Source organism: Mustela nivalis, assembly GCF_964662115.1.
Source record: "Mustela nivalis genome assembly, chromosome: 12".
Lineage (NCBI taxonomy): Eukaryota > Metazoa > Chordata > Mammalia > Carnivora > Mustelidae > Mustela > Mustela nivalis.
This window is the reverse complement of record NC_139031.1, coordinates 82,770,048-82,794,513: the sequence shown is the minus strand read 5'-3', so window position 1 is coordinate 82,794,513 and position 24,466 is coordinate 82,770,048. Positions and strand designations below refer to the sequence as shown.

The 24,466-nt window shown below is 36.0% G+C and overlaps 2 protein-coding genes across 4 annotated transcripts in view; one reads left to right on the top strand and one right to left on the bottom strand.

The window, feature by feature from the left end:
• FBXL13 (F-box and leucine rich repeat protein 13) overlaps positions 1–500 on the top strand; it is a 251,845-nt gene extending 251,345 nt beyond the window's left edge. For both annotated transcript variants that reach the window (XM_082691862.1, XM_082691861.1), the window contains one exon: positions 142–500. In XM_082691862.1, coding sequence (XP_082547988.1) covers positions 142–331 — 190 coding nt within the window. In that variant the 3' untranslated portion in view covers positions 332–500. The remainder of the gene's footprint in view (positions 1–141) is intronic.
• A 4,400-nt stretch (positions 501–4,900) lies between these two features.
• Positions 4,901–24,466, bottom strand: part of FAM185A (family with sequence similarity 185 member A) — a 52,964-nt gene continuing 33,398 nt past the window's right edge. Inside the window, exons 6-8 of one of the 2 annotated variants that reach the window (XM_082691924.1) lie at positions 24,156–24,251; positions 19,978–20,112; positions 4,901–6,026 (exon numbers count right to left, since the gene is read on the bottom strand). In XM_082691924.1, the coding sequence (XP_082548050.1) occupies positions 5,914–6,026; positions 19,978–20,112; positions 24,156–24,251 (344 nt within the window). In that variant the 3' untranslated portion in view covers positions 4,901–5,913. The remainder of the gene's footprint in view (positions 6,027–19,977; positions 20,113–24,155; positions 24,252–24,466) is intronic. The other variant, XM_082691925.1, reaches the window with a different exon arrangement.

The following is a 24,466-nucleotide window of genomic DNA, read 5'->3' as shown; positions in this document are numbered from 1 at the left end:
AATTACCCTTACCCTCCCTCTCAGGATTGCAAGAGAGCTGTGACTTGTGACAGTTCTGTAATTCCCAATTTGCTCTAGTTTGAAAATTCTGCATTAGGAATTATTCCTGCAACTGTCTAACGTGAATCACTATTATTGCAGGGAGGCAGCGAAGAGAATGTCGTCTATAGTTCAGCAGCAGGAATATAACCCTAGTGACCCTCCGTTTTGGTTTGGCTATGATTATGAAGGCAAGCCCCTTAAAAAACAAAACGAGGAAACACCACTTAAAGGAGATGAAGAAGTCATACTGACAGAGTCAACACACAATAGTGAAGAGGAACTAGCATGACCTTCAGCCTCAAGCAGGAAGAAGAAAAAAAATCTAGAACTTGATAACTTCATCTGATGCAAGTATTTTTACCAGCTGGATCACAACAGTGTAAACAAGCAGCAAACCATCTCCTGATTTTTAGTCCAACTACAGATATTTCTAAATACATTATTAGTTCTTCTAATTGGTTTAATCATGATTTTTAAAAGCCAAATCAAGTATTGCTACTATGTAATTTTTCCACTTAAATTTACGTTAATCAAATAGTTGTGATGAGATTACCAAATCCAAGGTTACAGTTATCTAAAACAATCCTGAGAGATGTAACATTTTTAAATAAGGAATTTAGAAGCTTTTCTTTACAAAAGAAAGCAGAGTTGGTCCTATGAGTCAGTGAAAGAGTTTGAGCCAGGACAATGATTTTAAGAATCTGTGACGATATAAAGTATAGACTTACATTTTTTAACAGAAACAAGGCTTTCTTGTTATTTCCAGATAAGTAACAATAAGAACTAAATGCCATTTGACCCTAGACTCACCTCTACATTTGACTTAACAGTCAGGGATAAATTAAATAAAACATGAACTACCTGTGAATTGACAGGAAGTCTGCAATGTTTCAGAAAGGTCTCTTTTTAATCACATTGGCACTACGGAGAAATTTTATTTTATTTTATTATTTTTAAAGATTTTGTTTATTTATTTGACAGATCACAAGTAGACAGAGAGGCAGGCAGAGAGAGAGGAGGAAGCAGGCTCCCCCCTGAGCAGAGAGCCCCATGTGGGGCTCGATCCCAGGACCCTGGGATCATGACCTGAGCTGAAGGCAGAGGCTTTGACCCACTGAGCCACCCAGGCACCCCGCTACGGAGGAATTTTAAAAACTAGCTATGTCAAAAAGGTGCTCTCCCCTACTTTATACTAAGAGGTATGGGCTATTGTGCACCACCTTGTTATTTTTAATAAGCTTTCATCTTTTCACTCTGGGAAAAGATAATAACTACAGAATTCAAATGATTATAGGCTAGTATTATCATTATTGGATATTATGTGATACTACTGTTGATAGGGTCCAGGAAAAAGCCCAGCTCTGTTCTGACTGCCACAAACAAGCTGTGTTGGTAATATTGGATAATTCTTTTAACCTTTCTATTTTCTCCATTATTTACCTTTTTAAAAAAAAATTTAATTCCTGTGTAGTTAACATACAGTGTTATCTTAGTTTTAGGTATACAATATACTGATTCAATAATTCCATATATTACTAAGTGCACATTATGGCAAGTGTACTCTTAATTCCCTTCACATATTTCACCCATTCCCCCACCTACCTCCCCTCTGGTAACCATCAGTTTGTTCTTTATAGTTAAGAGTCTGTTTTTACATTTGTCTTTTTTCTTTGTTTATTTGTTTCTTAAATTCCACATAGGAATGAAATCATATGGTGTTTGTCTTTCTCTGACCTATTTCACTTAGCATAATACTCTCTAGCTCCTGGGGCGCATGGGTGGCCCAGCAGGTTAAATGTCTGCCTTTGGCTCAGGTCATGATCCTGGGGTCCTGGGATGGCACCCTGTGTGGCACCCTGCTCAGCAGGAAGTCTGCTTTTCCCTCTCCCTCTGCCTCTCCCTCTGCTTGTGCTCTCTCTCAAATGAATAAAATCTTAAACCTCCCCCACAAAAGGCACCCTTAAAAAAACTCTCTAGCTCCAAACATGTTGCAAATGGTTAGATTTCATTCTTTTTTATGGCTGAATAATACTCCATTGAATATATATATTCCACATCTTCTTCATCCATTCATCTGTTGATGGACATTTGGGTTGCTTCCATAATTTAGCTATTGTAAATAATGCTGCACTAAACGTAAGGATGTATATATCCTTTAGAATTAGCGTTTTCATATTCTTTGGGTAAATACATGAGTGTGATTGCTGGATCATATGGTAGCTCTATTTTTAATTTTTTAAAAGATTTTATTTATTTGTCAGAGGCAGAGAGCACAGGCAGAGGGAGAAGCAGGCTCCTCACTGAGCCAGTCCCCGACAGGGCACTCAGTCCTAGCTGAGCAGCAGACAGACACTTAACTGACTGAGCCATGCAGGCGTCACTATTTTTGACTTTTTGAGGAACTTCTGCACTGTCTTCCACAGTGCCTGTACCAGTTAGCATTCCCACTGAAAGTCCAAGAGAGTTCTTTTTTCTCTATAACCTCACCACTGCTTGTTGTTTCTTGTTTTTTATTTTAGCCATTCCAACAGGTATAAGGTGATATCTCATTGTGGTTTTAATTTGCATTTCCCTGATAATGATGCTGAATGTCTTCTCATGTGTCTGTTGGTCATCTATATGTCTTATTTGGAGAAGTGTCTGTTCATGTCTTCTGTCCATTTTTTAATTGGATTATTTGGCTTTTTGGTGTTGAGTTGTATTAGTTCTTTACATATTTTGGATATTAACCCTTTATCAGATGTCATTTCAAGTATCCTCTCCCATTTAGTAGGTTGCCTTTTAGTTTTGTTGGTTGTTTCCTTTGCTATGCAGAAGCTTTTTATTTTGATGTAGTCCAATATATTTGCTTTTTTCCCCCTTGCCTCAGGAGACATCCTAGAAAGATGTTTTTACAGCCAGTGTCAGAGAAATTACTGCTTGTGCTCTTCTAGGATTTTCATGGTTTCAGGTTTCACATTTAGGTCCTTAATCCATCTGAATTTATTTTGTGTATGGTGCAGGAAAGTGGTCCAGTTTTCTCAACACCATTTATTGAAGAGACTATCTTTTCCTCATTGCATACTTTTGCCTCCTTTGTCGAAGATTGACCATATAATTGTGTATTTATTTCTGGTCTTTCTGTTTATTTTTGTGCTAGTACCATACTGTTCTGATTACTGCAGCTTTGTAAAATAATTTGAAATCTGGAATTCTGATACATCCAGTTTTGTTTTTCTTTTTCAAGACTGCTTTGGCTATTCAGGGTCTACTTTGGTTCCATACAAATTTTAGGATTGTTTATTCTACGAAAAAAAAATTCTTAGGATTGCTTGTTCTGTGAAAAATGCTGTTGGTCCTTATCTCTTAAGTGAAATTAGTCACTGTCTTCTTGTATCCCACAAATTTGAAGTAAGGATAAACTCAAGGTAAAGAATATGAGTAATTTTGAAAAGTTTAAAATGTGCTACACAAGGTATTGTTATAAGGTTTTCTGTATTAGATAAATGCTTTTAATAATTGATTTTGAAAGTATTACTTAGCTGTAGAATGGTTCCTAGAACCATAGAAGTGGACAGCAGGGGAATCAGCTGAGTAGGAAATTTTTAGACCTGAGCCAAGGAACTTAAGATGACTTAACGGGGTAATTTTTAACTAAATCTAGAGATTTCTGGCAGCTGCAGAAAAACTGGCTTCTGATCCCTAAGTGTTTCAAGCACACAACTTGAGAGACCTATAAAAGAGACAACTGCTTTCTAAAGGAATATAGCCTACTTGGGGAAGACCAAGGGTAAGGAGAAAGATACCCTGTTATGTTCCCTAGAAACCAAGCAGGGTGTTTGGTATTTAACTGTCAAAGCTTGCTCCAAAACTCTTTGAGAAAGATCCTCTTTTAAACAAAAACAGGAGCATATTTGTTCTTTATGAAAAGACAAATTTCATAACTATAAAAATGAAAGAAAAGGGGTAGATGTTAGAAAAGGTGAGCTAAAAGGTTACCAAGAAGCAGAATGAACATGTGGAGAAATCTTCAAGTTCTCAGTGCAAAGCACTCAAAACAACCAAAATATTACTTAGGTCTTCAGCTCTTAAGCATTTGCTATCCATCGGTGAGTATTCAAGAGTCTAAAATATGGCAGCTTATCCTTTCTGTTTGGACTTGACTATGTGATTCAAATATGTACAATTCTTTTAATAATTTTAAATACAATTTACAGCTGTTCTGCTCATGACCTTTCTGGCTGTTGTTGACTAATTTCATAAACTTTACTTTTAGTCATGAAAATAAATATTTATATAATTGCATGAGGGTGAAAAAGATTATAAAAACTGCCTCATTGCCTTACAGTTTCCTCTACTTAATAATTTAGCACACTTACACTATAACCACATCAAACAAACATGAATATTGTCCCAACTTCTATAAATTCTGATTTCATGAAGATTGAACTAAAGGAGACTTTGAGATATTCCACAAAGTTCACTTTTTGTCTTATAACTATAAAGTTAAAAATAGAGCTCTAAATATAATATTAACAAAGAGATTATTATAAACCATAGTATTTGAGAAGGTTTATTAGAAAGCATTGTTTAAGAACTGATTTATCCTTATCATTAAAGACATAATCCAAAAGATAGGACTATTTAGTCTTATATAAGTTAAATGTCCCAGAAGTAGACAAGTAAGGTTTGAAAGAGAATTCAGGAAATAACTTTATACAGTACACTTGTTAAAGTGAAAATCAATCTTCATTGTGAAAAATCACTGAATGTTTCTCCTCTTCCCAATGCATTATATCTTAAATTACACCAAAAAAAAAAAAAAAAAAAAAGAAAAAGAAAGAAAAAGAAATCAGTAGCAAATGCATCACATTTCAGATTTTTTTTTAAAGATTTTATTTATTTTATTTGACAGACAGAGATTACAAGTAGGCAGAGAGAGAGGGGAGGAAGCAGGCTCCCTGCTGAGCAAAGAGCCTGATGCGGGGCTCAATCCCAGGACCCTGGGATCATGACCTGAGCCGAAGGCAGAGGCTTTAACCCACTGAGCCACCCAGGTGCCCCCATTTTAGATGTTTTTATTCCCAGCTTAAATTCACACTGTCATAAGAGGCTCTAAATAGCAAACATGTTATGAGAGCTGTGGTGCAAGACATTCTAAGACAACTTCTCCCCATTACCTATGCCTTTGTATAATCTCTTTCTCCTGAGTGTAAACAGAAATTATAAATATGAGGAGATAGCACTCCCATGATTATGCTACATTATACAGCAAAACAAAGATTATTCTGGGCAGGCTTGATCAAATCAAGTTAAGACCTTTAAAAGCAGTTTCTCCAGCTGGCTGCAAAAGAGGTCAGACATACAAAGTACCAGAAACATCCGAATGCATCACTGCTGGCTTAAAGATGGAGAGGGCCACATGAGATGGAATGCAAATGGCCTATACAAGCTTAGAGGGATCACTGATGGACAGCTAGAAAACAGAGACCTCAGTAGTAGTCAGAGGGAATTGGATCTTGCCAATATAAACAGACTTGAAAGTAGACTTCCCCACCCAGAGCATCTAGATGAGAACAAGCCTGGGTAATGCCGAGTCCAGCCCTGTCCACCCTGAGCAGAGAACCTAGCCATGCAGGTCTCTTGATCCACACAACTGTGAGCTAAAAGTGTGACTTTAAGACAGTAAGTTTGTGGTAATTTCATGACAGAGCAATAGGAAACAAATATAATAGCTAAATACAAATTTTGAAAAGGCTCCCACAAGACAATTCACCAGTATTCATTCCGGTTTGTTGTTTTCAGCATTTATACGAACTGTGGTGTTTGCATTTTTGTAGTCACAGATCTGCTAATCATTGCTCAAAATTATAAATACAATTCAAATCATTCTCAGTCCTGCAATTTTAGGGACTGAAACCAGCTTTGACTTCTAAGATTTACAGTGCCTTCTGGGGCATCAGCCTTAATCCATTTTTCATGTTTGCTTGCTTGATTCATGAGCCCTGAAACACAAAATTACACAGTTACATCTTCATTGACAAGAGCAGTATTTGACTACATAGATCCTAACCACACATTTCTGAAACTGAAAAATACTTTGTAACCACAAAAGTCTTAAAAAAGATAATATGAGTTGGGAGAGTTGCAAAGGGGTTACCTGGGCTTGTTCCTTCTTTTCATTCTCTCAGAACAACTGAAAGGGAAGCTACTCTTTATTTGTTTTTGGATTTTTGTGGGTCTTTTTGGTATGCTGGCTTTAAAGAGGTTTAAGTACAACTGACAAACTCTAAGTGCTTAACATATGCAATATAGTAAGGTCTGACATATGTAAAACTCTGTGAAACCATCTCTTCAATCAAAATAATGATCATATCCATCACTCCTACAAGTTGCCTCATACTCCTTTGTCATCTCTTCCTCCTGTCCCTTCCCTACCTGTCACCTCCAGACAGTCCCCCCCAACATCCTAAACACTGATCTACTTTGTGTCACTACAGATTAGTTGTATTTTCTAAAATTTTAATGAATGGAATAAAACCACTTCTATGTGTGTGTATATGTATATATATGTATATGTATGTGTGTACATATCTGTATATATATATATACACACACACACATAACCATATACATCTATACATGTATGTGTATATATATATATATATATATATATATAAAGTCTAGGTGCTTTCACTCAGCATAATCATTTTGAGGTTCAATCACACTCTGGCAGGTATCAGGTAGTTTCCTGACACACATGCTGATCAGTACTTTGCTGAATGCTCTCAGGCACCCTGTGCAGCTCCCTCCTCTCTTGAATTCTCTCTTGGGAAATCTAGCAGTCCTGGTCTCCCCAGATACTTAGTCTCTTCCTTGTCAGGAGTCTGTCGGGCTCTGTCTGTATTACCCCTTCCTGCCCTGCACCGTGGAAACTCCCTCCAGGTAATATGCTGTAGCAGGCATAGAGCTCACCTGGTTCATTTCCCATCTCTCTTCTAGTTCCATGTTTTTTTCTTTCGATCAAGGTAATTAATGTGTTATATGTCCTCTTAAGCTCCATTGCCATTCTGGATTTAAGAGACCAGTCAAATCTGAACTGAAAAGACTTGTGAATACACTGTCTCAATTCTTCATACATATTTTCTTTGCGGACTCCAAGCACAAAAATCAGGAAACAATTCTTTTCTTTAGTATAGCTTTTTCCTTTGTTAGTACCTTGTGATGTTCCTAGCTGATGAAAAGGTGCTTTGTACCATCCAGTCTTCCTGTCAAGTGCTTCTTTGATACAAATTCTTCTCTGAGTTCTTGCCTCTCCTTTCATCTGAGTCATAATCTCATCTATCTATGTTTTAGAGTTAATTGCATCTTTCAAGTATCCAATGACTTCCTCTGGAGTTTTTCTTTCCACTTTTCTTGCTGTATTTCAATGTATTGGAATTATTTATGTATTCTCTACCTTAGAATTATTACTCTATATTATTATTATTATATACTATTGTTACTCTACTTCTCAGTAAACTGGTTAAATCTCATTCCTTTTGGTAAATCCATGTATTAGAAATGTAAAACTAACAAACAAAAACCCAAAAAACAAACAAACAAAAAACAACCCCCCCCACACACCCCAAAACCCCCCAAAATAAAAAAAACCATCCCAAGCCCAAATGGTGTCACTTAGGCCAAGTTCCCAAACAGGTGTTTAATACAAAATCTAATTGCAGTTTCAAACTCCCCCAGAAATGTAGTCTTAGCTGGTCCATCAGGAATTTTTCAGTCAGTGCCAATGAGTTTGCCACAAGGGCCCTCTCCATCCTTCCATCCCAGAGGAAGATGAGGTCATTTGAATTATAAGACCACTTTGCTTTTTCAATCTAGAAAGGGCCTAGCATGGAATAATCTTTTTCTTTCGCTAATAACTTTCTTACCCCCATTCTCCTCTGGAAAAACCTTCCATTTTGTACAACTCCTTGGTGTGCCTCTCTACTCACTAGGTGAGGTGCTGCCCAATTCATAAATTATTTAATAAAGCCACTTAGATTTTCAAATTTACCTAGCTGAATTTTGTTATTTCATGGGAGCTTCTTTTTTTCTTCCAACTCTTCATTATTAAGGGGTTCAGATTTGTCAATTTAAATGTCCTTTTTGTGCCTGTGCTGCATTTGGTAGGTCACAATTTTGAGGTACCTGCACCCAAGAGTCTTTCTATAACACAGAATTTTTTCCCTAGTAATTCAAATAAATGTCGAGGAAAGAACTGGAAATCCTAAGTGTTGGTTGCTCTAACTTTATTATTACTATTATTATTTTTTAGAAATGTTTATTTATTTGAGAGAGAGAGCACGCACAAGTAGGCAGAGCAGCAGGCAGAGGGAGAGGGAGAAGCAGGCTCTCTGCTGAGCAGGGAGTCTGACGATGAGAGGCTTGATACCAACCCTGAAATCATGACCTGAGCTGAAGGCAGCCGCTTAACTGACTGAGCCACCCAGGGACCCCACCTTTATTATTTTTTCACACCATTTGGCATCAATAGCAAAGTATAAACAACAGTAAGGCTTTCCCAACTATCTAAGGTTTTTTTTCTTTAATATTCTTATTCATTGCATCCGCAGTCATGCTTTTCTTGCTTATGGAAAGATAAACCAATCTACTCATTTCCTTTTGGAGCAGTAGAGGCTACAGTAAGGGTGGAAGGCCTTCCCCTGCCCTAGGGTTCTTCTAGCTGGACTTAGAACCAAACTCATATGAGACAGATTTACAGGAAAATATAAAATTTAATAGGTGTACACGAGGAATCCACAGATATGAAATCCCAAAGACAATGAGGCAATATGAAGTTTATATAGGCTAAGGAGAGGGATCGGCCTGATACAAAGGGGAGAAGACCATTAGCAGGAAAGTGAAGGGAGATGTTTTGAGAAACAAAAGTTGTCCCATTATGCAGATAAGTTTCTTAGGTAAAGGGGAGTCTCTGTTAATAGCTCTCTTGCTGGCTCAGACTCTCCTTTCCAATGTAAATTTATGCAGCTGAGGAGGAGGCAGACAGCTTTACCTGCATTCTGCTAGGTTTTGATTACTTTTGACTTGAAATAATCTTGATCCCAAAGTAGTCCATCTTGGGACAGCCTGCCCTTGGCCCTTATACTGCACATAATGCTACTGCTACTAACAAAATGAACACATAGCAATTTTAGCCTAAAAACAATACTCAAAAAGAAAGACAGTTTAAACAATTCCATTTAGGTTGCTTGAAAATAGCTTTCCCTATTTTGCCTATAAGTAATTTACCCAAAGATCTTCATACTTTGGTTGGCCTGAATCTGTGGAGACTCTACTTCTAATTTGTGAAGTTTATAAATTCCCTCCTACAAAAATCTTGCAACACATATTGGAACTTGCAGTTGCAGAAAACAACAAAACAAATTAAGTAAATTTAATTCCCTTTGCCAAGGATAATGTTGTATTTGGCAAAAATGTGAAATGACTATCTTATCTCTATATAGTTTGGCTTCCATTAAGTGGGAGGAAAAGTTTGTTTTCAGGACATGGTTTTGGGTGTCTTTAAAAATATTTATTTATTTATTTATTTATTTATTTAAGAGGCCCATGCACGAGCAGTATGGGTAGAGGAAGAGGGAGAGAGAGAATCTGAAGCAGACCTTGTGCTGAGCACAGAGCCCAATGTGGGGCTCAATCTTAGGACCCTGAGATCATAACCTGAACTGAAACCAAGAGCTGGACACTTAATTGACGGTGCCACCCAGGTACCCCTCAGAACACGTTTTTAAACTCCAGTGTTTGCTCTCTAAGTCTGCCCTGTCCAAATCCAACCATATAAATATATGAATTTTCAAGTTCTTTTATTTATTTTCCCCGAAATACCTAGTTGAGAAGCATTAATCATTATTTAACCCCAAATATACCTGATCTAATCAGCACTAGCTGTGCACAAAGATAGGCCTCTAAGTAATACTTTACAAAATTAAATTCTCTGGTTTAAAAATAGGCTTAAAAAGCTTCTTAACTAAGGTGAGCTTCTCCTTTCCACTCCCTTGTTCTGAAAACTCCACCTCCCTCTCCCAACCCTTATAACAGACTTTATTTAAACATTTGGTTCAGAAGATAATTTCCGTGCCTGCCTTATTAGCAGCATATTTAACTTCAATGTTCACGGTTGGAGGATTCCCTCTTTTACATTTTTATACACTACTGACCATCCACTATTGGGAAGCACCATGCTAACGTAGTTTATATCTTTACACTCAAAAGATGTACAAAGACATGCTAATATCCTCAAAAAGTTTACCAAATGGCTAGGAAAGTAAATCATACACCTATGAAACATGAAATTTTATTATTTTAAGGCATACTTTTCACAAATAAAACCTCTAGCCACACACAATTCTATAACCAAATGTTTTAATGTTGTCAACATTCAATAACTGTTTACAGTCTCCCCTTGACAAAAATGTAACTCCAGGCATCTTATCATTACCGACAAGAAAATATTTTTGAGCTAGTTTTAATGTTTCCATCATTTATATTTTCTCTCAATTACCTGGACTAATAACAAAGTCAACAGTACTCTAGGTTTTGAGCAAGTAGCCAATCCGTTTTGCCCAAGAAATTCTCAGAAAGACTGTTCCTCAAATCTTTTGTTTAATCCCATCCACTGTATTTTTCAGTTCAGACATTGCAGTTTCCATTTCTAGAAATCCAATTTTGATCTTTTTTACATCTTTCATGTCTTCATCTTTAGTTAACTTTATGCTATATTCGAACAGGTAGAATACAGTTATAATAACTCTCTTATTTTCCTTCTCTGCTAATTCAGACATCTGTATCTGTTCTAGATGGATTTCAACTGATATTCCCTTTATTATGGGTTATATTTTCTTGCCTTTTTGCATGTCTGATCATCTTTGAATACCAGATATTGTAAATCTTGAGCTTGGTTCAGGGATGCAGTTACGTTACTTGGAAACAGTTTAAGCCTTTTATCTCTTGCTTTAGTGATTTGTTAGGCAGTTCTAGAGAAATATTCAGTCTAGGGACAACTGTTTCTAACAACTAAGTGTTCTACCCAATGCCCTGTAAGTTATGTTTTTTTCCAGTCTCGCAGTGTTCTTGCACTGGTGCAAACACCAAGGTTCTTTTTCCTCTGGTACTTTGTCCTATGAACTCTCACTGTCTTGGTCTGGACTCTCATCATGGTCTCCTCAACTCTGGGAGTCTGCTGGGTTCCACAGTGGTTCCTTCTCCCTGTGTACCACAACCTGGAGACTCTCGTAGGACTAGGCAGGGGCTCATTTGGTTTATTTCCCATCCCTCAGTGATCACTTTCTCTCCTTTCCTGATATATAATGTCTTAGAAACTGTTTACTCGTGCTTTCTGTTTACAAAATTTTGTTGTTGTTGTTGTTTTAGATAAAAGGGTAAATCAGTCCACTGATTTGTATTTTTTATCAGTTTTATTCTATTTCTTGACTGGAAACTTCCATTGTTTCTTTCTCCCTCTCCCCATTGTCTTTCTCTCTCTCATTCCCTCTATTACACTAACTTCTTATTTTGAAATAATAAAGACTCATAACAAGTTGCAAAAATAGTTCACAGAGGTCCTGAGCACCCATTAACCCAGTTCTCCCAATGGTCTCATAATCATATTGTATTACCAAAACCAAATAATTGGTTGGCAAAGTACAATTAATCAGACTACAGACCTTACTCAGATTTCATCATTTTTGCATACACTTTTTGTGTTTACTATTATGACATTTTATCACATGTATAGATTTATGACATCATTAAATGAAGATATAGAACTGTTCTATCACCACAAAGCAAGTGTCCTTTGTGATGTCTCTTTATAGTCTTATCCTTATAGATTTACAACATTAATCAAGATATGGAACTATTCTATCACCACAAAGCAAGTGTCCTTTATGATGTCTCTTTATAGTCTTATCCTCCATCTCCTTCCCTAACCTTGAGAAGCTACTTGTCTAGTCTCAATTTCTATAATACTGTCACTCTAAAAATGTCATATAAATGGAACCATACAGTGTATGACATTTTGAGACTGGCTTTTTTCATTCAGCATGCTGCCCTTTAGTTCCATCTAAGTTATATTTATCAATAGATCATTCTTTTTTTTTTTTTTTTAAGATTTTATTTATTTATTTATTTGACAGAGAGCAAGCAAGTGAACACAACCAGAGGGAGAAGCAGGCAGAGGGAAAGGGAAAAGTAGGCTCCTCACAGAGCAGAGGGTAGATGTGGGGCCAATCCCTGGGATCATGACCTGACCTGAAGGCAGATGCTTAACTGACTGAGCCACCCAGGTACACTTGTATCATTCCTTTTTATTGTTGAATAGTATTCCATTATATAGACATACTACAGTCTGTGTAACCATTTACTAACAGAAGGGTATTCTCATCATTTCTTGCTTTGGGTATTACAAATAAAGCTATAAATATTTGTGTACAGGTTTTTATATGAAACTTTAAGTTTTATTTGTCCAAGACAAATGTCTAGGAGTGTAATTGTTGGGTCATATGGTAGTTTTAAGTTTAGTTTTTCAACAAACTGCCAGACTGAATTTTAGAGTAGGTATATCATTTTACATTTCTAACAGCAATGTAGGAGAAATCCAATCTTTCCACATACTTGCCAGCATTTGGTATTATCAGTATTTTTTATTTTACCCATTCTAATAGGTAGTATCTCATTCTGATTTTAATTTGCACTTCACTAATGGCTAGTGATGCTGAACATTTTGTGTTTTTATTTGCCACAATATATATATATATATTCTATGGTTGCACTGTTTCTTAAATCTTATATAATCACAATTTTATGGGCATAAATCATTTTTTCCTCATTCCTGGGGAGATATCATTCAGGATAAGATTTGGCTATGGTTCGGTATTTCTTAAATGACTACAATAAATACAAAAACAAAAACAAACAAAATCCCCAAGCCTTAAAAACAGAATTGATATGCTCTAAGATTAGGGCCTGCACTTTAATCTCTAGTCTAGATGGTAAGAAATTATAGCCCACAGGCTGAATCTGGCCTGAGGCCTGCTTTTATGACCTAAGAACTAAGAATGACTTTTACATTTTTAAAGGGTTATTAAAAAAACATTTTTTTAATATGTAGCCTGCAACATCTAACATATTTACTGTCTAGCCTTACAGGTAATGTTTGTAGATGAAAAGAAACAAAACCTGGTCTTTTTGGTAAACATTAACAAAGTTGATGTCTAATTATCTATGACATTCTCAGTATCTTACACTTTAAAAAATGATGGGGAAACAAAAAGCACAAACAATTAAAAGCACAAACAATCTGAAGGCAGTTTTTCCACATTAGCTCCCTGTCAAAGTATTTTTAAGTAGACAGCCATAAGCCTATAGCACTCTTCATTCTCTTACTGAATTTCTTCCATGTCATCTTAAAGCACATTTACGTAACTGACAAATCCATGCGCTATAAGCTTGGAGAAAACTCAAACTTCAGTGTGCTCTAAAAAAAGAATTATTTCTATGAGTCATATCAAAAAACTAGGTATTTTTCCCCCTTTGGAGGGAAAACACCATCACTAGATTCTGGGGGCTTAGAACCATCTTATCCTCTTTTCCAACCCATGCACCAGTTTTCCATTGTAAATCACAATACCCTCAACTGTATAACTCTCTGGCTTAAAAGCACAGAACTCTCTTTTGACTTGGTTGTCTAATTCCAAATGAATTCATTTTTTTATATGCTTTACATTTCCAGTTTGACTAAAATAAAGAGAACACAGTATCACCTCCTCTACTAAGCAGACAAGGGCAAACATCATTTGGCTGGTGACATGCTTCATCTCTAATACTCTCTAACATCTAAACTGGGGGCTTTAAGACAAAAGGATTTTGTACCGCATGCAGTTTTGGGCTCACAGAATGTCTTGATATACACAGTGAGGTTTCATATCTAAGTTGATAAACCAAGACTAAAACCTAACAGAGAAGTCAATTTCTTCTAAGAAATATGTTACCTAAACACTCACCACTCATTAAATTTGCCATAAATGGGTAGAGCACAAAACTTGGAATCAAGGATCTTATAAGGATTAAAAAATGCACCCCAAAGAATATACACTGTGCACAGCTTTTAAAGTAAATACATGTTTCAGCCTGAGAGTCCCGGGCTTTCTTTTGACCTCCGAATAGCATATAATACTTATAAATCACTTTAAGAATTGTACAAGGTACAGTTATTAGTGACAGCAAAAACGAAGGAAACCATGAAGCAGGAAATCAAATAAAATTACAGGGTTGACACATCAAACCCTGTGGGAAGCCTGAGCCCTAGGGACTAATTTTTACGGGCCTGGTTTCTTGCAGAAATCATGCAAAAGTCATGCTACAGATATAACCTAGACTTTTTAGCAGTGAAGGTATTTCTGTTTCTATGCCTCATAGGCTCTGTAAGGAAGGCCCAGATGAGCTGAACTCAGCTGCCTATAATAACAACTCACATATAAAGCTGCTCATTATTTCCAAAATTGGGTTTCATGTTGGAAATCTCCACAGAAAAAGAAATTTGCCCTGATTTTCTTGAAAAAGGCCCCTCAAATTATTCCATCCAGGGGGCGCCTGGATGGCTCAGTAGGTTAGGCCTCTGGCCTCGGCTCAGGTCATGGTCTTGAGGTCCTGGGATTCTGCCCTGCATCAGGCTCTCCTCAGCAGGGAACATGCTCCCCCCACCACTCTCTTTGCCTGCCTCTCTGCCTACTTGTGATCTCTGTCAAATAAACTTTGAAAAAAATTTTTCCATCCATTTGATAAATAAGGTCTGTGGCCTTCGGGGCACCAAACAGTTTTAGAATTAAAATGAAATATGAAAGCTTCTATAAACTCAGTCACTTGTTCACACAGCTCTCTCCAAAGGAACTGCTCTGTTTTTATCTGAGATCCCTCTGCACAATTACTCTAATAGATTTAAACTAATGAGAGACAATCTATAGATACAACTGGGGCTAATGTTATGTGGTACTCTACAAAAAAATTCTGATGATTAGTTCCTAGATTCTTACGCTGTGGGCAGGAAATAAAATTCATTCTGCAATTTGGGCCTTCCTGGTTTAGGAAGGAAGGAGGGACTAGAAAACAAATACTTTGAGAAGCCTCATAATAACCAATAAAGTAAACATCTATCTTTCTCACAGCATCCAATTACCTATTTCCTCAACCAAAATTTATTGAAGGCTTATATGTTTGTTTGTTGATTTTAAGATAGCTTGCAGCGGAGTCCAGGCCACTAACCTCTTTCTCCTGACTTACTGCAGTAACATGCTAATTAGATTTTCCTTTACTCACCATTGTCCCTTACAATCTTTCTCCACTCAAAATTTAGTGCACATTTGTAATGCACCGATTTGGTTGTATAAACCCAGATGAAACCCTTTTGGTGTCTTTGCAATGCACTTAGTATAAAATCCAAATCAGTCCTATATGATCTGACCCCTCCCAAAGTTTCCAGCCTTCCTTTATGCCACTTTCCCTACTCTCTGTACTCTAGCTATGCTGCACTTCTCTCACTTCCTCAAACTCACAATGCTAGTCTAATTTAGATGTGTCATGTGCTTTCACTCTACCGTATACATACATTTAATACATTCATTCCACTTTACTATGTTCACTGATTTGTCTTGCCTTACTAGGATGTAACCTTCTCAGAGGATACCTTTCATTCCTAGTTTCTAGCAGTGTTTGGCTCAATAATTAATACAAGTTTGTTGAGTGATTGACCAAATAAAAGAAAATAGAGAAGTCAGAAGCAGGGGTTATGCAAAGGAAAGATGATGTTTGTTTTTAAATAGATTATGCTTGAGGTGGTACTGGCTGAGTAGAATAAGAATGGGTAAGAAAAAAAGAGATCAGGTCTGCAGGTACTGATTTTATCCAGTCACAGGACTAGTAAGTATTCTTAAAGGATTTAATGAGGTTTTTTTTCTTAATGGCTGAAATGTTGAAAATAGGGCTTTAAAAGCAAATTAAAACTAAATGTAAATTTCAGGAAGGCACAAGATTCTACAAGTAACAATAAAAAAATGACAAAGTAACTTAAATTTCTAATTCAAAAATTCTTAATATATACAAAATAATTTGATTATGCTATCATTCAGAACATTATTAAACAAATTTACATTATTGCTTTAGATTGGGGACCAAAAAAGCTAACTCTATTGCCTCCTTACTAAAATCAAATGATTAGATCATAAGAAGTTGATTCTTAGTACATTTAATACAGTTACATTTTCATCAAATTTTCACTATGTCACTAAGAGTCTACCTATCAGCTACTGAGTTACATTTAAGGGTGGGTATGTGTATAGGTCTTATTTTTGCTACTTGTTATGCTTTTTGTTAAGATTCTATGATTTTTAACAAGTTACTTTTTAGACTTTTATGACACACAAAATGAATAAAGGCATACCTTGCTTTATTGCACTTTGCTCTCTCGTGCTGTGTAGACACTACATTTTTCACAAACTGAAGATCTGTGGCAACCCTGCAGTGGCTCACTTTGTGTCTGTGTGTCACATTTTGGTAATTCTCACCATATTTTAAACTTTTTTATTATTATTATATGTATTATGATGATTTGTGATCAGTGGTCTTTGATTTTACTAAAGTGACTGATTTGAAGCACCATAAATGGCACCAATACAAGATGGCAAACTTAATTGATAAATGTGGTCAGTCCCCCATCTCTCTCTCTCTCTCTTTCCTTAGACCTCCCTATTTTCCTATTGTGCCAACAATATTAGGCCAATTAATAATCCTACAATAATAATCCTACAATAGTCTCCAAGTGTTTAAGTGAAAATAAGAGTCACATACCTCTTACTTTAAATCAAAAGCTGAAAATGATTAAGCTTAGTGAGGAAGCCTTGTCCAAAGCCAAGACAGGCAGAAAGCTAGGTGCCGTGTGCCAAAATGTTAGCTAAGTTGTGAATGCAAAAGAAAAGTTCTTTAAGAAAAATTGAAAGTATGACCAGTGAACACACAAATGGTAAGAAAGTGAAACAGCCTTATTACTGATATGGAGAAAGTTTTAACAGTCTGGATAGAAGATCCAACCAACCACAACATTCCCTTAAGCCAAAGCCTAATCCAGAGCAAGGCCCTAACACACTTCAAGTCTATGAACGCCGAGGTGAGAAAGCTGAATGAAAAAGGTTTGATGCTAGCAGAGGCTGATTCATGACGTTTAAGGAAAGAAGCTGTCTCCATAACATAAGAGTGCAGGGTGAGGCACAAGGGGCTAATGCAGAAGCTGCAGGAAATTATCCAAAAGATCTATGTAAGATCATTAATGAAGGTGATACAGTAAACAACCAATTTTCAATGTATACAAACACCTTATATTGGAGGAAAATGCCACCTAGGAATTTCATAGCTAGAGAGGAGAAGTCCACGTCTGGCTTCAAAACTTCAAAGGACAGGCTGACTCTCCTCATAGAGGTTAATCCAGCTGGTAACTTTTAAGTTGAAGCCAATGCTGATTTACCACTCTGGAAATCCTACGGCTCTTAAAAATTTTGCTAAACCTACTCTGACTGGGCTCAATCAATGGAACATCAAAACCTGGATGATATCTCATCTGTTTACAACATGGTTTACTAAATATTTTAAGCCCACTGTTGAGACCTATTGTTCAAAAAAAAAAAGATTCCTTTCAAAATATGACTGCTCATTGACAATGCAGCGGTCACCCAAGAGCTCTGATGAGATGTACAATGAGATTAATGTTCTTGTGCTTGCTAACACAACACCCATCCTGCAGTGCATGGATCAAGGAGTCATTTCAACTTTCTAGTCTTATTATTTAAGAAATACATTTCATAAAGCTATACCTGCAATAGAAAGTAATTTCTCTGATGCATCTGGGCAAAATAAATTAAAAACCTTCTGAAAAGGATTAATTACCCTAGCTGCCATTAAGGACACTCATGATTCATGGGGAAGAGTTAAAGTATCAATATTAGCAGGAGTTTGGAAGAAGCTGATTCATGGATGACTTTGAAGGGTTCAAGACTTTAGTGGGGGAAGTAAATGCAAATGTAGTAGAAAGAGGAAAAGAAACAGAAGCAGAAGTAGAGTCCGAAGCTGTGACTGAACTGCTGCAATCTCAGGAGATAAAATTTTAATGGATGAAGAGAAGCTTTTTATGGACAAATAAAGTGGTTTCTCAAGACAGAATCCATTCCTGGTGAAGATGTTATAAAGACTGTGGGAATGACAACAAAGAATTTAGAATATTACACAAACTTACTTGATAAAGCAGCAGCAGAATTTGAGAGGATTGATTCTAATTCTGAAAGTTCTGTGTGTAAATGCTCTCAAACAGCATTATGCATTACAGAGAAATCATTTGTGAAAGGAAGAATCAATGCTGCAAACTTCATTACTGTTTTATCTTAAGAAATTGCCATAGCTATCACAACCTTCAACCTTCAGCAACCCTTACCAGTCACCAACCATCAACATCAATGCAAAAAGATTATGACTCACCAAAAGCTCAGATGATGATTAGCAATTTTTTTTTTTTGCAACAAAGCATTTTTAATTAAGGTATCTGCATTGTTTTTTTAGACACAGTGCTACTGTATACTTTAACAGACTATAGCATAGTATAAATGTAGCTTTTATATGTACTAGGAAACTGAAAATATTCATTTGAGTTGCTTCATTGCAGTAGTGTGGATCAGAACATACAAGATCTTTGAGGTATGCCTGTATTTGAAAATGAAACTGATCTATGAAGACACTTCATTGGCACCATCACTACCACCACACATTTTTTCAATGTCCTTCTCAATGCCATTCTGGTAAGATCTGAAGGAAAACTTCACCAGCCATTAATTCCCCCCACCTTTTTTTTTTTTTTGGTATTGTGTACATGTATTTAGTATTTATATGTATACAATAAATATTTTAAAAAGTAGTATCAGCCAACAGTGCAGCCAGAGGTAATCAGAAAAATTGTGCAAAAGCCATTCATATTTCTGGGACTGAGAATTTGTTCTATTAAAAAAGCAAGTTTATAATGTGCATAATACCAAACCAAATTTGTGTTTATTCCAATCATACAAAGTTAACTTTGAGTGTTGTTATACACATATATTTAGATGATATTTAAGGCCAAGAGTTAGAAAGCAGCTATACCAGGAAAAAAAAAATTATGGTCTTAAAAATTTTTTAATTATAGTAAAAAATGCATAAAATGTACCATCTCAATCATTTTTAAGTTATAGTTCAGTAGTGTTAAGTATACTCACATCACTGTACAACAGATCTCCAGAACTTTTTCATCTTGCAAAACTAGAATGCTATATATGTTCTTTGAATAACTTCCCATTCTCCCCTTCCCCTGCTTTCTGTTTCTATAAATCTGACTACTTTAGATATCACATATAAGAGGAATCATACAGTATTTGTCTTTTTGTGACTGGTTTATTTCACTTAGCATGATGTCCTGAAGGTTCATCCATGTTTCATCATGTGACAAGATTTCCTTCCTTTTTAAGGCCAAATAATATTCCACTTTATGTATATACCACATTTCACTTATCCATTTATCTATCAATAGACATTTGGGTTGCTTTTACCTTTTTGCTACTGTGAGTAATGCTGCTGTAAACATGGGTGTGCAAACATCTCCTGGAGATAGAGAATTTTTTAAACTGATTTTATCCAGTGTCATCTAGGGAGTGTTTCAAAACTAAATGCCTACACTGTGCTACTTACTGATATGCAGTTGGAAGAAAAGAGTGTCAAACACCAAAATGTGACAATGGAAAGGAATAAAAGAGTAAAACTGCAGTAAAGCATACCATATTTCTACCTATGTATGGAGGATGACTATTCATCTCACATAGTAAAATGTGTTATTCTTACCAGTAATTATTACAGCATCGTCTTTATGAACTTCAGTCATTTCTTGAACATGGACTTCTGAGTTCACATCAACCTCTCTTCCCAATAACTGTAAATGAGCTTGAAGAGAAGATGCGACCTTGACAAGAATAGAGCCTATAATAGATTTTAAAAAGTTTATTAATGCAAGAAAATGAAAAGTACCAGGGGTTATTTGAAATATGACTGAAAGAGTAGCAATGCTCCTGGAACACTGTCTTTAACTCCTTAGCACACTTTATTTACCCAGCAGTGCAGCGCGCCTGAATGGCTCAGTCAGTTAAGCATCTGCCTTCAGCTCAGGTCATGATCCCGGGGTCCTGGGTTCCCCACATCAGATTCCCTGCTCAGGTGGGAATCTGCTTCTTCCTTCTCCCTCTGACCCTACCCCTGATTGTGCTTGCTTTCAGTCTCTAATGAAACAAACAAACAAACAAAAAAACCCAACAACTTTAAAAGAATATAAACAGCAGTGCCTTTTCTTACTTCCAAGGCATTCATATTAACTTCTGCCAAGGGCATGAGTCATTAGAATATTATGAACTTGTTCGGCAAATAGCCCTAGTCAGCTTATCCAATATCAGAAAAATGAGTAGTAAACTTTGTAGACAATGTTCACCATTAATTGAGCATTTACTGAGAGCAAGACAGCTGAGATGATCCCTTAATCTACATATCAACTTTATGAGGTATTATTAGAACTCCAATTTTAAAATTTTCCTCAAGTAACCACTAGCACAAGTGTTGGAATCTAGCTTTACTTCAGTGACAAGAGCCCATGCTCTTAACCACCGTGGTATTTCACACACTGCTCCCTCATCATATTATAGGAGTTGTGATTTCCCTGATCACTGTGACTAAACTAGAATCCTAAGCTCTTGTGCTTTCAGTTGTACCTTGTATGTGTGCTGGGGAGGGAGGGGTGGTGGTGGAAAAGAACGATAATAAAAAAAGGGAACATTTGAATTTCAACTAATGTTTCTTTTCAATGGAATAGTCTTTTAGGTGCCTGAGACCAGACATTCAAGTTTATTTCCACTACAATCTTGTAGAAATTTAAGCTTTTAAAGGAGGAAAGAAGAAAAACTACTCCGTTAGCAAATAAATAATTTTCTAAAACAACTACATAGGTTGCAGGGCAAACTCACCAAAACACTCCTGTTTCACTCTGTTTCTCATATATCAAATCAAGTAAGAGGCTCAGGCCATAGAGCATTAATCCCACTTCCTCTGCAGACAAAGGTGGTCAGGATGACTTTCATTGTGAATGTTGTAAAGATTCCTTTTAAAATGGACTTATTTATGGGTCATTGTCTGTCTCTTAGTTTGGTTAACATCAGCCTAAATTTCTCTAATTTCTTATCTTCTCCATCTTTCTACCTGGAACCTGAAAGTCTGGGGTAAAACTGATAAACTCTCATAATTAACCCCCAAAAAGGTGGGGTGGGAAACAAAGTATATCACTGCAACTGGGTTATTTTATTTATAAAACAAACTGCTTTTCAGATTTTAAATATAAACTACTGACAGGAGAGAGTCCCTATAACAACAGGTTTGAGGGACTAAGGGGGAAAAAAAAAACCTAGAAAATTTCAGAATGAATAGAAGACGCATGCTTTTTTACCAAACATACTTTTAAAAGTAGAAAAAAATAGATTTTTAAAACTTTTCTGTAGCACTTTTTACCTCTAAATACATCAAATGTGGTAATTTTATGAATACTTTTTTCTGTTCTTAAATGAAAAAGAGTTGTTAAATCTATGAGCTTTAAAATGTTAAGCATTGTAACTACTTCTTCCCTCATCTCTCTCTACATTCTTGAAAAACAAGTCATCACTATCAAAACTCCATTATTATCTGTGAAAGAAGAACTCCCATGATTTGAAAACTTTCCCAAATGTCCCATCTTTATCATTTTTAGAAAGCTCTTGCTACATTTTCAACCTCTTTCACTTCATAAACTATTTTGATGGTTACTGACACCAATACCATTTTTTTAAATTAAAACGTGAACTAATACTAACCATACCATTTACTGAAGGCATACTATATTAAGATCATTGGTTTCATCACAGACAAATTTTAAATGGAAGAGTCAGTACTCAGATACAGGTCTGACTTTTAAGCCTAAACACAGCCTTTTTGAAAGAATTAATAAGGTTAATTCATAAGAAGAGAGAAAACAAGCATGCAACATTCTTTTTCACATGGCAAAATAGAGAACATCTAAGAGACGCAAGTGGTTGGCTCCCAAACCCTACAGCAAGACAGGGGCAGAGCTGGAAAGGATTCTAGATGTCTTTACAACCATTAAGCAACAGAAACCTGAACAATTTTCCATTACTCTTTTAAAAAGTTACTATTCCTAAGTATAGTTAGAATTAAAAGACCTGAAGTAAGAAATTTTTGTTTTCAGTTATCTTTAAGCTTCATGCCAGTCCAAATAGGAAAAACCACAAAATTATAAACTTAAATCAACTCTTGCAGCATCACATCCTATTTCAATAAATTACTAGAACAAGATCCCAAATAATGCTCAAAAATATTTTAAATTGATGAAGATTAACAATGATTTTTGTCTTATTTTACTTTTTTTGTCCATCCATACAAAACAGGAAATAACTTTCATGTAAGAGCTACTTATTGAAAAGTTTGTACTCTGTTACTAGTTCTAGTAAATTAGTAATGGTTTACATTTTTTCTCTTAGGGCCTTCATAATAAGAGAATACATGACTTTTATGGCACTTACAAAATACCCTGAATGGCATTACTGAAGCTCTCAGGAATTCAGTGAGAACACAATATTATCCTATTTTAAAAGAAAAAAATGCAATCTTGAGAAATCAAATCACATCTGTGTGTCAGCAAAAAAACTTCTGTTTAAGGCCTCTGTGTTTGTAGTTTCATTTTGACACTCTGACAAGAGAGCTGTTGGACAAAAAAGTATTAAACCAACATAACCAACAAATTGCCAACAGCAGGTTTCTGTAAGGAAGTATTCCTTGTTATACATATATAGTCCTGTTCTGGCCAATATGCAGATCTAGATTTTATTTAAAACTTTTTTTTAAATAGCTACATTTCTTAGCTTTCTGCACCCAGGTCACTTCAGCCCCTAAGGCCAAGCTACTCCAAGTATCCAAGCCACTTGCCACCATGTACACACAGACAAATATTCAGTCTTCCTATGACTAAAAAGTGTATTAGTTTTAATGAAATACTTGAATTCTTAGAATAAATTATTTGTATCAGAAATAAGATTTTAGAAGAAATAAGATTTTAGAAGAAATACGTTATAATAAGACAATACTTTAAGAGACTAAGTCAACAATTACTTTAGAGGACCTTCCTGATGACACCTTTTTTCAGGATCATACATTGCAAAGAATTACTCTAGTGTGATGGCTCAAGAAGATCTGATTACAGGATGGTAGAAAGCCTCCAAAAGAATGTACGGGAGCATTTTCCCTCCAGAGAATATTCTATTTCAGACATAAAACCAAACTGAAAAGCCCAAACAGTAACACTCAATAATTCCACAGTAACAGTCAATATTTTCTAACATTTTTGTTTGAACTACAAAGGGAACAATAGTCTTTATGGCCATCTGTTCCAAAAGTTTCAAAAATCATTGGTCTAGAGGGCCAGTATTCCAGTCAGTCTATTATTCTTTTCTTCTTCTCTTTTTAAAGAATTTATTTTTAAGCAATCTCTACACCCAATGTGGGGCTCAACCTCACAACCCCAAGATCAAGAGATGCATGTTCTACCAACTGAGCCAGCCAGGTGCCGTTCTGGTCAGTCTTTGTCTCATTTTATTTTTTAAAAGATTTTATTTATTCATTTGAGAAAGACAGAAAGAGAGAGAGAAAAAGAGAATGTGGTGGTGGTGGGACAGAGAGTAACAGAGAAACAGATACACCACTGAGCAAGGAGCCTAATGTAGGGCTCTGTCTCCCAGGATCATGACCTGAGCTGAAGGCCAGTTACTTAACTGACTGAGCCCACCACCATTAGTCTTTAAATCGAGTTTTATCAGAAGAAAATTTTCTTGAACTCATGATGTAAGTATAGATAAAACAACCTGACCATCTCTTTCCTGGATGTTATTACATAAACCTTCCGTAGACCATACATCAAAACATTCCACTTGGCTAACCTTCATGGGATTTCAACTCCACTTTCCCTAGTTGGCTGACATAAACATCTATTGCACCCTGATGAGTTGAGGCCTGTAGACATCCAGAGGATGAATCTAGGAAAAAAAGAAAAACTGTAAGTATAATCATTCTTATTGTAGTAACTGAAATGATAAACTTGAAACAAAGGACTCTACTTCGGCAGTAGAATAAGGCACTAAGAGTCTTGCAAGGCTTTGTATTTTCCCCATGGTTATGCCATCTTTCACTTTAAAAAGAAAACAGAATCAGTAATCTACACCTAGATAACAAAAAATCCCTATGCCTATAG